We start from the raw sequence: 13456 nt of genomic DNA, 5'->3' as shown, positions 1-13456 counted from the left end.
CACCAAACCCCAAAATCAACTGCATCTTTCATTCCTTCCACTCCATTCAGTTATTTCCCCATCCTGTCCCCATGCCAAAAGAACATCTTTGGTGATACAGATAATTCTGCAGCACTGCAGATAAACTTAAAAAATACTTTTAAACAGGCTAATCTGTAATTCACAATATTAGGAATTTGATAATTTATCCTTAAAATGGTTGTATCAATCTGTTTAATCAATTAATTTTAAAAAATCATCAGAATGTGAACACTGGAAGTCATGCTCTCAAAACATTCCAAAGAGAAAGAACTGAGTTGTAATCAGTTTCTCCAAACAGAAAGTGTCAAATATTTTAGAAAACCGTGACAAACTGTGCTTTACAAAACCTGCAAAATATGCTAAAGGTTTTATGAGTCACTGACAAAGACCTGGTCTTTTGTAGGAAAGGACACACATATATGACATACATATTTTCCAGTGGTAGAACTCAATTTACTGTCTCAGGTAACAAACCCAGTAAGGACGGGCTCTGATTCAAACAGAACCATACTTGAAGACAAACCCTCCAAATAAAAAGCAAATCTATGACTGAGGGGACCCACCTATTTTCCCTTTGGGAGGGGTGGGGGAACAGGACAAGGACAAAGCCAGAAGCGAGCTTACCGCTGCTCCTGCTGGTGTGTGGATATGGACAATGCATTTGACATCGGGGCGAGCTGCATAAATTGCTGAGTGCAACGTAAAACCAGCTTGGTTCACTCCCAAGTTAGTGCTTCCACGGTCAACCACGTCTCCCTGAATATTGATTTTAACCTGGGAATGAAAAGAATTATTGTCATAATCAAGACCAAAAAGTCTGATATAATTCAGTATCTACCACTAAGACTCTAAAACCAGTTGTCATCATTTATATCTGAAAGGCCTAAAGTTTCCCTCAACAAGTTGGACTCAACAGCCAGCAGATTTAAATGGCATGAGTGATTCACTGTCCAAATGACCTAATACCTCTTTACAGGTGGATCAACTGGAGGACACCTGGTGGTGAACATGGGCAAATAAATCTCTGAGGTACCTCAGCAGTACCAAAACCAGCCATGTTCAATAACATTGCTCTAAACATATTACACAACAGTACAATAGGACAGAATTTCAAGTTATTTATATATATAAACACACACACACACGCATATTTATATATGAACATATATATGTGTGTGTCTATGTATATATATATATATGAATATTTTACAGCTATGAAAATTAACAATTGCTTACCAGACTAGATGCAGTGACTTCACTATAGAGGAGTCCAAAAGGTACAATAAGGAAATGCTCTTGCTCAGAGTTTACTCTGGCCTAAGGATAAAACAAGAGTAAGAGTTACTAAGAAGATTTTATTAAAGCATATAAAAAGACTCCAAACCATTAAAGTCACTTTTACATCCTGATTATGGAATGGGCAAGTATGCCTATAACACACTATGACTTTCATGTATGCTACAACAGATAATCAATGCACTGCACTGTTAATTAACTAATGTTGAACAAAACCAGATGGCAGCAACATGCCAGCATCCTTCAGACTGGTGGAATTTAGTAAACCCTTATAGTCTAATGACAATTCACCCACTATGGATAAAATGAATAATACTGAGAGAAACAGGGAAAAAAGTTAGTTCTTTCAGTTGAATGAGTTTACACTCCAACTGTATTTTTACCCTAGTAAGACATAAGCTATAAAGCAAAAGGCTGTGAGAAAACACAAGAATTAACCCACTAAAACATCTAAAGATCTAAAACATCTTGGTGCTGAGAAGTATTTTGTCACTGATCCTGGCAACATCTAAAGATCTAAAACATCTTGGTGCTGAGAAGGGTTGATGCTGGTGCTGGTTCCTGTGAGACATCTGTGAGCAGTACAGCACACTTGCAGATTTTCTACCAAGTATCCTGACCTTCACTTATGTTTTTTCTCTCTCATCTCATTCACACAATCAGGGGTTTATAATACAAAAAATAATTTTGGCTTCAAAGCTTTTACATCTTGGGATGTATCTCTTAAAAGTCTGTACAATGAAAAATACAGGACATCTAGGTAATTAAGGCGTCTTTTGATGGTGAATTAATAGGCTTACTAACTTTTACTGGACACATGAGCCAACTCCCTACTTTGCTATGAGTCTACCCAACATTTGGGCAGTTTGTGTGGCAGGTTTGGGTTTTTGGTTTAGTCGTTGTTTGTGGTTTTTTTACTTCAAAGTTATTTATGAGGTTTGAATTTCCTCGAGATGCAGCCACTTCACGCTGTTTCTGCCTCATGTCTTCTACTGCTTGCAACATTAAATACACATACACTTTGCTATAGTTCTACTGCAGGGAAAATTCTAATAAATAGTTGTGCAGTCATGCAAAAGCTTCTAGCACAGTTCTGGTTTCCTTTACAACCAGCTGGGAACATGCTACAGCATAAGAACCTTAAACTGAAGCAGTCAGTTGAAGTTAATCTGTGCTTTTATGAATCACCAAAGTAGATCTCCACTACAGAAGTGCAAATGATCAAGAAAAATCTCTTAATTATTTATGCACAACAAAGAACAAGTATTATTCAAAATATCCCAAGAGCTAATAAGAAAGCTCAAATCAAAGACAAACAAGCAGCAAGACTCACAAACTACTTTGCTTTAGGATTAGATCCAATTAACAGCTCACACCCCCAGAGCAAAGCAAGACCTGGTGAATGATGTCTACCTTCTGTAAAGCTGTAATCTCAAATTCTGCCTGACCCTGGAGACATCCAAGTTTACTCTACATTATTGCACTTGACATGAAAACCCTGGAGGTGCCCAAGTATACTCAACATTATTATACTTGGCATGGAAGCTCTTGATGCTCTGTAATTCTGCTTCTGCGTCAGGACTGCACCAGAGTCTGAGCAATTCCACGTTCAGTAGCTGTCAGTGATTGATAAGGATCCAAAAAAAACAATGATACTCCACCCAGCTCCCTGATATGCCCAGATGGAAATTGTGAGGATATGAGAGTATATCTATCCCATTCTCCTCTAACACACAGGCTTATGACCCTCACAGAAGGCTGTTGCACCTTTTCTCTTACTTCACAAGTGCACTGGCACAAGCTTTTAACTTGAATGCAATCACCCAGTAATTACAGCATCCACTCACAAAAAAAGGGAAAACCTGGAATCAAACACCAGCACTGCATGAAGTGGTAACATTCACCACATTCCAAGGAAGTGTCTTAGTACTACTTAATAAGCATAACAACCTTGATCTGTATCAGCTTCTGAAGATATAAATTATCTTTCAGTCACCTTTCAGAATGCTGGAGGAGTTTGTAAAAGACAGTACAACTATGACTTGGGACTGCTGCTGACAAGCCAAGAGCTTTCCAGTACCTCTGCCATTCAGAAGTGACTAAAACATTTTCAGAATCTCATTTTCCAAGTGCTTTGATTGTCTTCCACCTCAGCTGGTACCTCCTCTACTGGTATCTTCCTTGTACTCCTCTCCAAAGAAAGCAAACTCGAGGCATTTCACCCCAACTACATGCCCTTGCCTCAACCCCTTCCCTTGACATGCTGCTCTTCATTACATTTATCTTTTATCTAAATGTACAAACATTCCCAGGGCTGAACTTTACACTATAAAGCCATCTCCAAACCTGCTTGCTTTTCAGTGCATTAATGTCCCTTTTACAAAATCACTTCTCCTGTCACATATGAAAAGTCTGGGGGTGGCACAGAGCTGTTTACAAGAACCATTATGTTGGATATGTTCCCTTACAAAAGGAACCGAACGATCTAACCAATACTGGCTTGATCCTATGCCTACACATATCATTTATCATCTTCATCTGTTCACAAATAATATGCCTTGAATTCTCAAAAAGCAGTAAAAATATTACCATATTTCTTTCCAACTGCAACTAGAAGAATTGAAAATACATAAAGGACAACCTCTACTATGTAGAATAAAAAACAATTCAGCTCTGTTAGGACAACAATTGACGAGGCTGCACACCACAGCTGTGACTTTACTCATGAGACTCATGCTGACCATTCTTCCGGCGTATAAAACCTCCTTGATTTGACCTCCTTGTCATTATTTTTATGGATGCCAATGATTACTCAGTCACAAGGAAAATTGTTGGCAAGCTGCATTAAGCAGAGAAGCTCACTCATGCTCAGAAATACTATGGCTTCTTTTTCAGAAAGGTTGGTACCTGAATTATTAAAATTCAGCTGAATGACTAAGAAGATATTTTAGTACTTCGCAAAAAAAAAGCAAGAAAACTAAGAACTGACCTTGTAGAATAATAAATACAATTAGTCAAAGCATTTGAGACCCTAAAAGACTGAGTCTTTCAGGAATCTTTATTTCATCCTAAGAATTGTCATATACACTCTCTCAAGACTCTATTCAGACTGTGGTAGCTGACATCCAAGCTGAAATGCAATGACAAATCTCTTCACTATTATACTGCTCTCAATACCACTTTGGTCTTCTCACACACAAAGAGAAAATGACAGATAGGGGAGGGAAGCAATTCTCTTGTATGTTAAAACAATTGGTTCAGTTATCTGTTGATTCAATACTCACTGTTATATGATTGTAAATAAGCTGAGACCAGCCAAAGAGATCTGCTAATCTGTAGAAAGCTGCCAATTTGCATCGTAACAACTTCTCCCCTTTTTCATAAGCAATGGAATCGGACCCTCTCAGATCATTTACTGGTGTTACCATGCCCAGACCTGAGGAGGAGAAGGAGTACAAAAAGCACAAGGCAGCTTGAGTTCAGTATCAGTTCAAACCTAGCAACATACACCACTATTTCATCAGTTCTTCTTACTGGTTTATATGAACACATTGACCTAAGAAATGGACAGTAAATTTTCATTCCTATAATGAAATAATTTATATTACACAAATATAATGACAATCTTGAGCAAGGTTATTCAGCTTTGGTAGACTCAGCATTCATTTCCTTCCCTACTATAAATTAATGCTAACATGACAGTGCATTCCTTAGCAAAATATTGGTTTTTTTCATCTCTCAAACTAATGACTGTTTGTAAAATACATCTTCATTGTTAAAAGAAAAATGTAATCTCAAATATTACACTTTTTGTGATACATATATTCCCAACAAGGAGAATTACATACCTAAAAAGATGCACACAGATTCATTTATTAAGAAATATTAAGTACAAGCTAGAGAGAGGAAGATTGTGGTAAATAATACAAATACTGTAATTCTAGTTACAGCACAATTAGAAATATGGTTAAATGCAACTCTGAAAAAGCAGAACCAGGCCATGCTACAGTCAGAACTAAAGATTTATTTTAGCTTAACACAAAACCTGTGTCTACATGCATTCGCACATTCTGAGTTTTTTCCTGCCTTGTTTTGCTTGCTGATGTTTCTTGTCTAAAGCTTCACTTCACAGGAGAAACTTGCAAACAGTATTTCAATGGCAAAAATACTTAGTTTCTAAAGACCTTCACTGTTACCAGACTACTAGTAAGTGTTTGATTTTCCTGAAGAGAAACCATGTCATAATTAGCAGTATTTAAATATTTTAAATGTTTTAATAGCACTGACTTATCAGGTTTATTAGACACCATCCTCGAAATAACTTTTGATATTAACTATATACATGAATCACATTGCCTACCACTGTGGCATTTAGAAACTAATAAATTCATTTCAAGTGCTCATTATTGGTGTGAGCAGAACAGGATAGCATTTGAACTTCGCAGTATTCTTTATTACAGTCACAGTGTCTTCATTTGAAGCCTTTCAAGAAAAAAAGGAATTCAGCTCTGATGACTGAAGGTGCACTCACTCATGTTTAAGGCAGCCATGCCGCCTTGAGGTGCTGCAGGGTAGACATTTGGTACGTGCGTCGTCATGAAATCCGCAATCTGCTGCAAAGCCAGTAAACCTGTGGGGTTCTTCCCCTTCTTAAACTGTTCCTGGATCATGGATTCCAATTCTTCACAGAAGGCCTAGTAACAAGACACTGCATGTTATAATGCATGTCTAAATGAACTTCACCCTTTCATACACAGCACTTGGATGGAACCATCCTACACCTCTTCTGAAAAACACCTCAAGGCAGAACTACTGGGTGCATTCTGTAACTTCAAAACATTGCTCTCTGCAGCTCCAATGATCTGAGTCACCTGGGGGTTTTTATGGAAATTCCAACATTCTCTTTTCAAGTAACACCAGAAGTCTTTGAGCCTTGTTAGTATGAATTTCTGGAAGGAGGAGAATGTACAATTGACTTTAACACAAAAATGAGAAAGGAAGAGTAGCAGAATCGGAAAAGAGAATTTGTCAATGTGGCCCACAGGGAAATGAGAGCCAAGAAGGCATCCAGGAAAACAGAAAACAATGAACATTACATTTTTTAAATCTGTTTAGACGAGGGGTTGTTTACATTTTCCTGGGATTTTTTGTTTGGTTTTTTTTTTTTTTACTATATTTTAACTTGGAAGGAAGAAAACCAGACTTTTTACTATTGCTGATAGCTCCTGCTTTTGAAAAGAAGACTGGGATTTGCACTGAAAGAGAAGTACTGCAGTCATTAGGCCATTACTTTTTTATTAAGCAATTCATTCATATTTCCATAAATCAAATGGGTTGACTTAATAAGAAAATTGTGAAGGTACCACCACATCCCTATTCCAAATGAAGTTATGTCACGTAATGTTTTGTATCTAGTCACTCACTAGCTATTACAAAAGAAACAAATGTCATAAGAGAAAGTTTGTTTGTGTACTATCTGCCCAGGGGAATATCTTCAATATTAGATGTCAATCATTCATATTTCATTACTGTGCACCTTTTCAGAAAGATTATAAAAATATTTCATATGTACAAATCCCAAAAGGACAACTGAGTACAGGACAGACCTGCCTTGTACTTGCTACTCTTAGGAGAGTTACAGTGAAACAAATAAATTAAACCAGTGAAAAAATGTTTACAAGGATTGAATGGAAAATATGAAAAAACTTTGATGATTATACAGAGGATTCTGAAAGCCAGACTGAAGAGCTGCTTTGTGAGTAGGCCATATGTATTCAAACAGATAGAATGAGGAAAAAAATCAGGAAAGGCCAATAAGAAAAAACAACAAATGGTTGTAAGATAACACAAGATTCTCTAACTTCGTACTGATAGTGAAAATAAAGATATTAAATTTATCATTTTAAAGATAAAGCATTTCTTTTCTTACTGGGCTTTGAAGAATCATGGAGACTCTCTTCTTCTGCTCCATCATGTTAAAATCCTGGCGCAGGTCAGGTGCCATATTTCTCTCTCTCAAATATTCTGGATTATTTTCATCAACTCGATCAAAATATCTCTCTTTATGAGGGGCTGTTGTTGGAGGTGGTGAAGTCACCACCCCCACACCAGAATCACCATTCATAGCACAGTTTTAAGGAACCTATGAAGAAGGACAGAGAAGAGGAATAAATAAATCAAGCAAGGAAATAATTATGAAATTCGTATATGTTTCTACCTTCAAAGTAATAGTTCAAATCTGTCTAAAATTAGCATGCCTTCCTAAATGAGAAACCATGTTTGTGCAAATGGAGGCACATCTTTAACACATTTCTAACACAATTCTTTAACACAATTCTAGAGTAGGAAAAAGGATTTTAATACAAAAGATCAGAAAAGTAGGCTAACATATATGAAAAGTCCAATATGTTTATAAATTCATTCAGCACAAAATTAATGAGAGCTCCCATCTAAACTGGGAAAAAAAAAAGCTGTCTGGCCAGATTGTTTTTCAGAAGCATGGAAGTCCTTCAAACCTTCTCAGAAAAAATGACAGAAGGTCCAGACATGAGGTCTAAACTCAACAGTTTGACGCTTTTGCCTTTTATTTTTTCTTAAAAATTTAAAGCAGATATAAGAAAAATAATATTGCATAAATCAGAAATTAAATCATCACTGCAATTAGTATATTACACATGTTCATTAATAAGAAGAATCAGCTCCAGCAAAACATGCTCGGACTGCCAACACATTTCTGGATACAAACTCAGAAATCTTGACTTTGCAACCCAAAGCGTTCTTACACTTATTTTAGGTCCATTCAATAACAGGCACATCACTACATCAGCATGTGGTTTTTGGACTCTGGAAAGCACAGACACAGGCAGCCCCCACCCCCTGGCCAGTTTTACATGTCACACTCAGCAAGTGCCTGCACCTACCAGAAAGGCTGAAAGCTCAGCCGGCGTTGCTCACACACACCTCCTCCTTCCACTCACAACAATTCCTTCGTGTAACATTATCCCACTTTTCTGGGCACAGTATTACAACCCTCATTCCAAAATGCTTCTCAGAAGAATTTTGAAGCCTTCCACTGACAAAAAGACAGTTCGATAAAGCCACCCTCACAACACTTTTGAGATTCAAGCCTCCAATTCCTGGTCATCTGATATATCAAATTACAGCTAAGTAGAAAAGACTGTATATATCTTCATGTAAGTAGTCATTCATCATCTACATCTAAAATTAGTAAGGTTTTACATATGTCTCTATTCTTTTGCCATTTTTAGATTTTTGTTAGGGACTTAACTTACACTGCTTCTAATTTGCTTAGTAATTTATTTGCATGCTTATTAGCTAAAACCACTTCAGATGTGGATGCAAACAGCAAAGACATGTTTACATAAATTTTGAAATGCAGATTATGTTAAACAAAATCATGGAGATGAAGAAAATTATCTACTTCAACACTCTAGAATTAGCAGATTTCATCCTCTTTAATTCTTACATTAGGAAAGAAGTTTCAAAATTCAACTCATTTCTTATATCAGAATGAAAAAAACAGTGAACTCAGACAGCTGAACACAATGACCAAAATAAAGTATTTTTCTTGACTCTGCAGAACAGGATATTACTATGAAAATCTATGTTAGCACTTAAACACTCAATGATTTCCACCCACTGAGTTACTAAATAAACACACAAAGACACCTCTGCAGTGTTTAAAATATTTCATTTTTTAAAGTTTAGACTTTAAACATCACAGTTGATTGTTTTCTTCTCTAAAGCTCATAGGCACATCTTTATTATTTAAATTGCTCACTTTCCTTCCCCCACAGAGAAATACAGGGTACAGCAAGGAGAAATAATGTTTTTATCCACAAGGGAAACCTTTTAAGGTATTAGACCTAGGAAATTTTAAGCAAGTGAAGTTACATCAAAGTAGACGCCTCTCCTTTGGCAGCTTCAGATGCCTAACGCACTCCTTCTAAATTCAACCTCCAGCCTGCACCATCAGCCTCTTCCTTCCTTGCAAATGCTTTTCAAGCCCTACTAACACTTTTTCCAACCTCCTGAGCTCTGTCAGCCACACTACTGCCTCTACAGCCAGGGCTTTGCTGACAAACAACAATTTGCAGACCCAAACGCGCGTTACTCTCTTACAGTAACAGCTCACTTGGCCCACCTGGAGTCTGAGCTTCACCAGACTCTGCTTATCAAAAATAATCAGGGAGTTTAGAAGCACAATGGCAAGTGAAGGCAACCAGAACCACTCAATAGTTCACTTTGTACTGCGCTCTGCTGAGCACAGCCACAAATGTGTCTGTACTGGAAAGCAAAGCACAGGAAAACAGGGAAGTTGGAGCTCACCACCAGCAGAGAACAGCTTGCTCCTGCCGGCTGGGGCATTTCATGTTCAGGCTAGGTTTAAGTGTCACGTTGTTTGTACATGCACAATCTTATTTAAATTAAACTGTACATACATCTGCAAATGTAATTTGGCATTTAATTATTTACACTAATTCCATCTTACTTTCAGAGTACCAAAACCTATTTCTGAATGAACAACACACATAATTATTTCAGTTTCCTACTCACATTGGCGAGAAGCTGGTCCCTAACAGCCCACAAGAGCACCATGAACATGGGATCACAGTGTCTTGCCAAAGCTGCATTACTCCTCCATCCAAGTACACTATGGCATTCAAGAAGGTCTTGGGAAGCTATTAATTCATTAATATGTAGTGGCAATCATTTCACATGAAAATCAATGATTAACATTCAGTAATGATTTGATATCTAAGGTTAATACCTGTTTCACAGCTCAGTTTTGCAGACGCTCACCACCAGCAGAGAACAGCTTGCTCCTGCCGGCTGGGGCATTTCATGTTCAGGCTAGGTTTAAGTGTCACGTTGTTTGTACATGCACAATCTTATTTAAATTAAACTGTACATACATCTGCAAATGTAATTTGGCATTTAATTATTTACACTAATTCCATCTTACTTTCAGAGTACCAAAACCTATTTCTGAATGAACAACACACATAATTATTTCAGTTTCCTACTCACATTGGCGAGAAGCTGGCCCCTAACAGCCCACAAGAGCACCATGGACATGGGATCAGTGTCTTGCCAAAGCTGCATTACTCCTCCATCCAAGTACACTATGGCATTCAAGAAGGTCTTGGGAAGCTATTAATTCATTAATATGTAGTGGCAATCATTTCACATGAAAATCAATGATTAACATTCAGTAATGATTTGATATCTAAGGTTAATACCTGTTTCACAGCTCAGTTTTGCAGACACCCAGAATTAACGGCATCCCCCCTGCAAGGTCTAATTATTGTTTTAACATAACTGCAATAATAATTGCTTTAATCAGCTACTGATCTTAAAGAGATCCACTTTCAAACTGAAAGCAGACATGCTTGACAACACTTTGCAGAGCCACTGAAATTTATTTATGAGTTTCCTTGAAAAACGCTTCGGGAGCAGTAAGGCATGATGAACTCTGCAGTAAGAGCTTCACTAATATGAATACCAATAAATAAATGAAAGGAATCTGAACACACCATGGGGAATATCCAGTGATTCTATAAACTGGAAGGTCACACTGCAAATCACTACAGTCTGCCCAGGCAGTACAAACACATATTAGAAAAAAAAATTAAGACTGTCTTCACACCCACAGCACTTCAGTACAGCCAGTTTCTTTCTGACGTGCTGCACTACAGCCCCCAGTAAGATAAGCTGTAATGCCAGAGGACTTTCTGCCATGATAAGTGTTTCTATGTGAGAGCCTGTTCTAACACAACTGTGTCAGACAAAGCCACACCCTTAACTGAAAAAGCCATGGCTGGAAAATGTAAGTGCACAGAAAACCTTCTGCCAGAAGCAGTTATTGTCAAATACAGACAGAGGGAACAGCATCTATTACTATGGGGAGCAAAGGAAAATTAACAGCTGTGATAAAATCCAAACAGCACCTTACAGTAACAAATAATTACATCAATCTTTTTAATACCTATATACACACAAACACTGTGGTCAATGGCCCAGCACACCAAACGAGAGCCAGCAGCCAACTCACAGCACAACAAATTTATCACAGGGTGTGAGGATGTGTGAGCAACTGCTACTGACAGGCTGGTGGTGAATTGCTTTTAGGAAACCAGGTTTATAAAATTTATAGCTCATTTTAAGGTACTGAGCACTGTTTACAAAAAACATTCTGAAATTTTTATTAGTATTTCAGGTTATTTTTATTACTCAAAATCCTCTTCCTCCCCATTCTTTTCTAATGCAACAGTTTCAGTAAAGGATTCACCTCAGAGGAATGTTAAGGGTTATGCTACAGAATTTAGTTTAAACTAAACTAAAGAAGTTTCACTAAAGGATTAACCTCAGAGGAATGTTAAGGGTTATGCTACAGAATAAACTAAAGAAGAAAGTTTTAGGACAGAAAGATGATAAAATTTTTCACATTAGCACCCACAAAGAAGAAAAATCTAAATTTTTTTAAGCAACTTGTATTCCTCAGTACTCAGATGATGAACATATTGTCAAAGACATTTAAACAGGTAAGACTGAAAATTATTCAATAAGAATCGACAACAAGTTAAGGGTACATAAAAACCTCACCCTTAAATGTGAAAAATTATATAATTAAAACCCCTAAAATTTATTTGGATTGTGGTCTTATTGCAGATAAAAAACTTATTTAAAACTTTAATATTAAACTCATTTTGATACACGGAATTTGGGAAAGATGTAAGTATTTATATATTCAACAGCTTATAGGTCCAGTGTTTCCAACCAAACCATCATAATGTGTGTGTGTGAACACTGGGAGGATTTGAAATGCCTCACAATATGCAAGGACCAGCTAACTACACTTCCTGGGGGAAAAAAAAAGTTTTGCAATCATTTAAAGATTGGTTTTGTTTTGTAATAAGTTGCAATGGATTTTTTTGCTGCTCCACACCCTGAGGAAATGGTTTTTTACTAGGGCTGCAGTCAATGGAATTTGAGCTAAAGGCTCCCTGCCACCAAAGGACAGAGCACAGCTCTCCACACCAACACAGCTTTAAGTCTGCTGAGGCCAAATCAAAATAAAAATACACTCTGAGAAGCAGAAAGAAGGTTGTGACAAGCTGACATGGAAACATAAAAGACCTGTAAAAAATTCAAAATACACTGCTGCTTCACAAGACAGCACGTGCAATGGGGTTTTTTTAAAGTTTAGGAGAATTATCTGACCAAAACCTTACAAAACCAAGTTATTTCAGGGAAAAAAAACCAAACCAAAACAAACAAAACCAAAAATCCTAAACCTTCTCTCTTCCTGCTAGCTTACAGATTTTGTACAAAACAAAACACAAGGAGAACACCTGTATGGGACCTTGTGCCAAATCTGCAAATCAAATGAGCAGCAACTTCTCAGCTGCTCATTCATTCCAGTCACCAGCAACACAAATCAGGGGCACTCAGTTCCAGAATATGTTGCTTTTGAGACCTGTTCTCAAAATTACAATGCCATTGTAATTTGGTTAGTATCCATTTTTTTCTGACAGTTCTTTCCAAAAATGATCTCCACTCACCCCAGAACTATGCCACTATATCTAACAGATTAGAGGTGAAAACAGATTAGACAAGAAGTTGCTGGGGAAGGGACAAGGGGGTAGCAAAACAACTCATTTTCTTTGCTGTTGTGCAATCAGCAGTCTTTGAGGACTAAAAGTTACCTAAAAATCTCATGTAAGTGACAGGTCAGGCAGCGTGCAGGTAGGGGGAAGGAAGCAAGCTCTGTTTTGGATGCAAACACAATAGGACAGGGAAAAAGAAGCACAAGAGTAATTTTATAGCCCAGGAAAGAGCTGGGGGAGTGCAGAAAGCTGCAGAGCTGAAATTACTTAATGGGGAACATGAGGTGACAGAAGGGAGGAAGAGGAAGGGAATGGGTCAGGCAGCACTGGGGTGGGGCAGAAAAAACCTGAGAGAGAAATGAGCCACTGCTAATAGAGTTACAGTGAAATTTAAATTGGTGGGAATATGACCAAGGAAGCACGGAAGCAGAACATCTATCTACAGAAAGAAAGGTTTCAATATTACTTGGTGAATGCAAAAAAAACTTCTAAGATTGAACTGCTAGCAC

General features: G+C 37.5%; 1 protein-coding gene across 18 annotated transcripts in view; it reads right to left on the bottom strand.

Moving 5' to 3' along the window:
• Positions 1-13456, bottom strand: part of ADD1 (adducin 1) — a 64194-nt gene that overhangs the window by 24254 nt on the left and 26484 nt on the right. For all 18 annotated transcript variants that reach the window (XR_005629259.1, XR_005629258.1, XM_039724015.1 and 15 more), the window contains exons 2-6: positions 7247-7459; positions 5849-6011; positions 4602-4753; positions 1258-1338; positions 646-795 (exon numbers count right to left, since the gene is read on the bottom strand). Coding sequence is in view for 16 of the 18 variants with exons in the window: in XM_039724015.1 (XP_039579949.1) it covers positions 646-795; positions 1258-1338; positions 4602-4753; positions 5849-6011; positions 7247-7441 (741 nt within the window). In the remaining 2 variants the exon portion in view is untranslated. The remainder of the gene's footprint in view (positions 1-645; positions 796-1257; positions 1339-4601; positions 4754-5848; positions 6012-7246; positions 7460-13456) is intronic.

This window comes from Passer montanus, unplaced genomic scaffold (genome assembly GCF_014805655.1).
Source record: "Passer montanus isolate IOZ18808 unplaced genomic scaffold, ASM1480565v1 scaffold51, whole genome shotgun sequence".
Lineage (NCBI taxonomy): Eukaryota > Metazoa > Chordata > Aves > Passeriformes > Passeridae > Passer > Passer montanus.
Note: the sequence above shows the minus strand (reverse complement) of the source record. Positions and strands in the feature narration are given on the sequence as shown.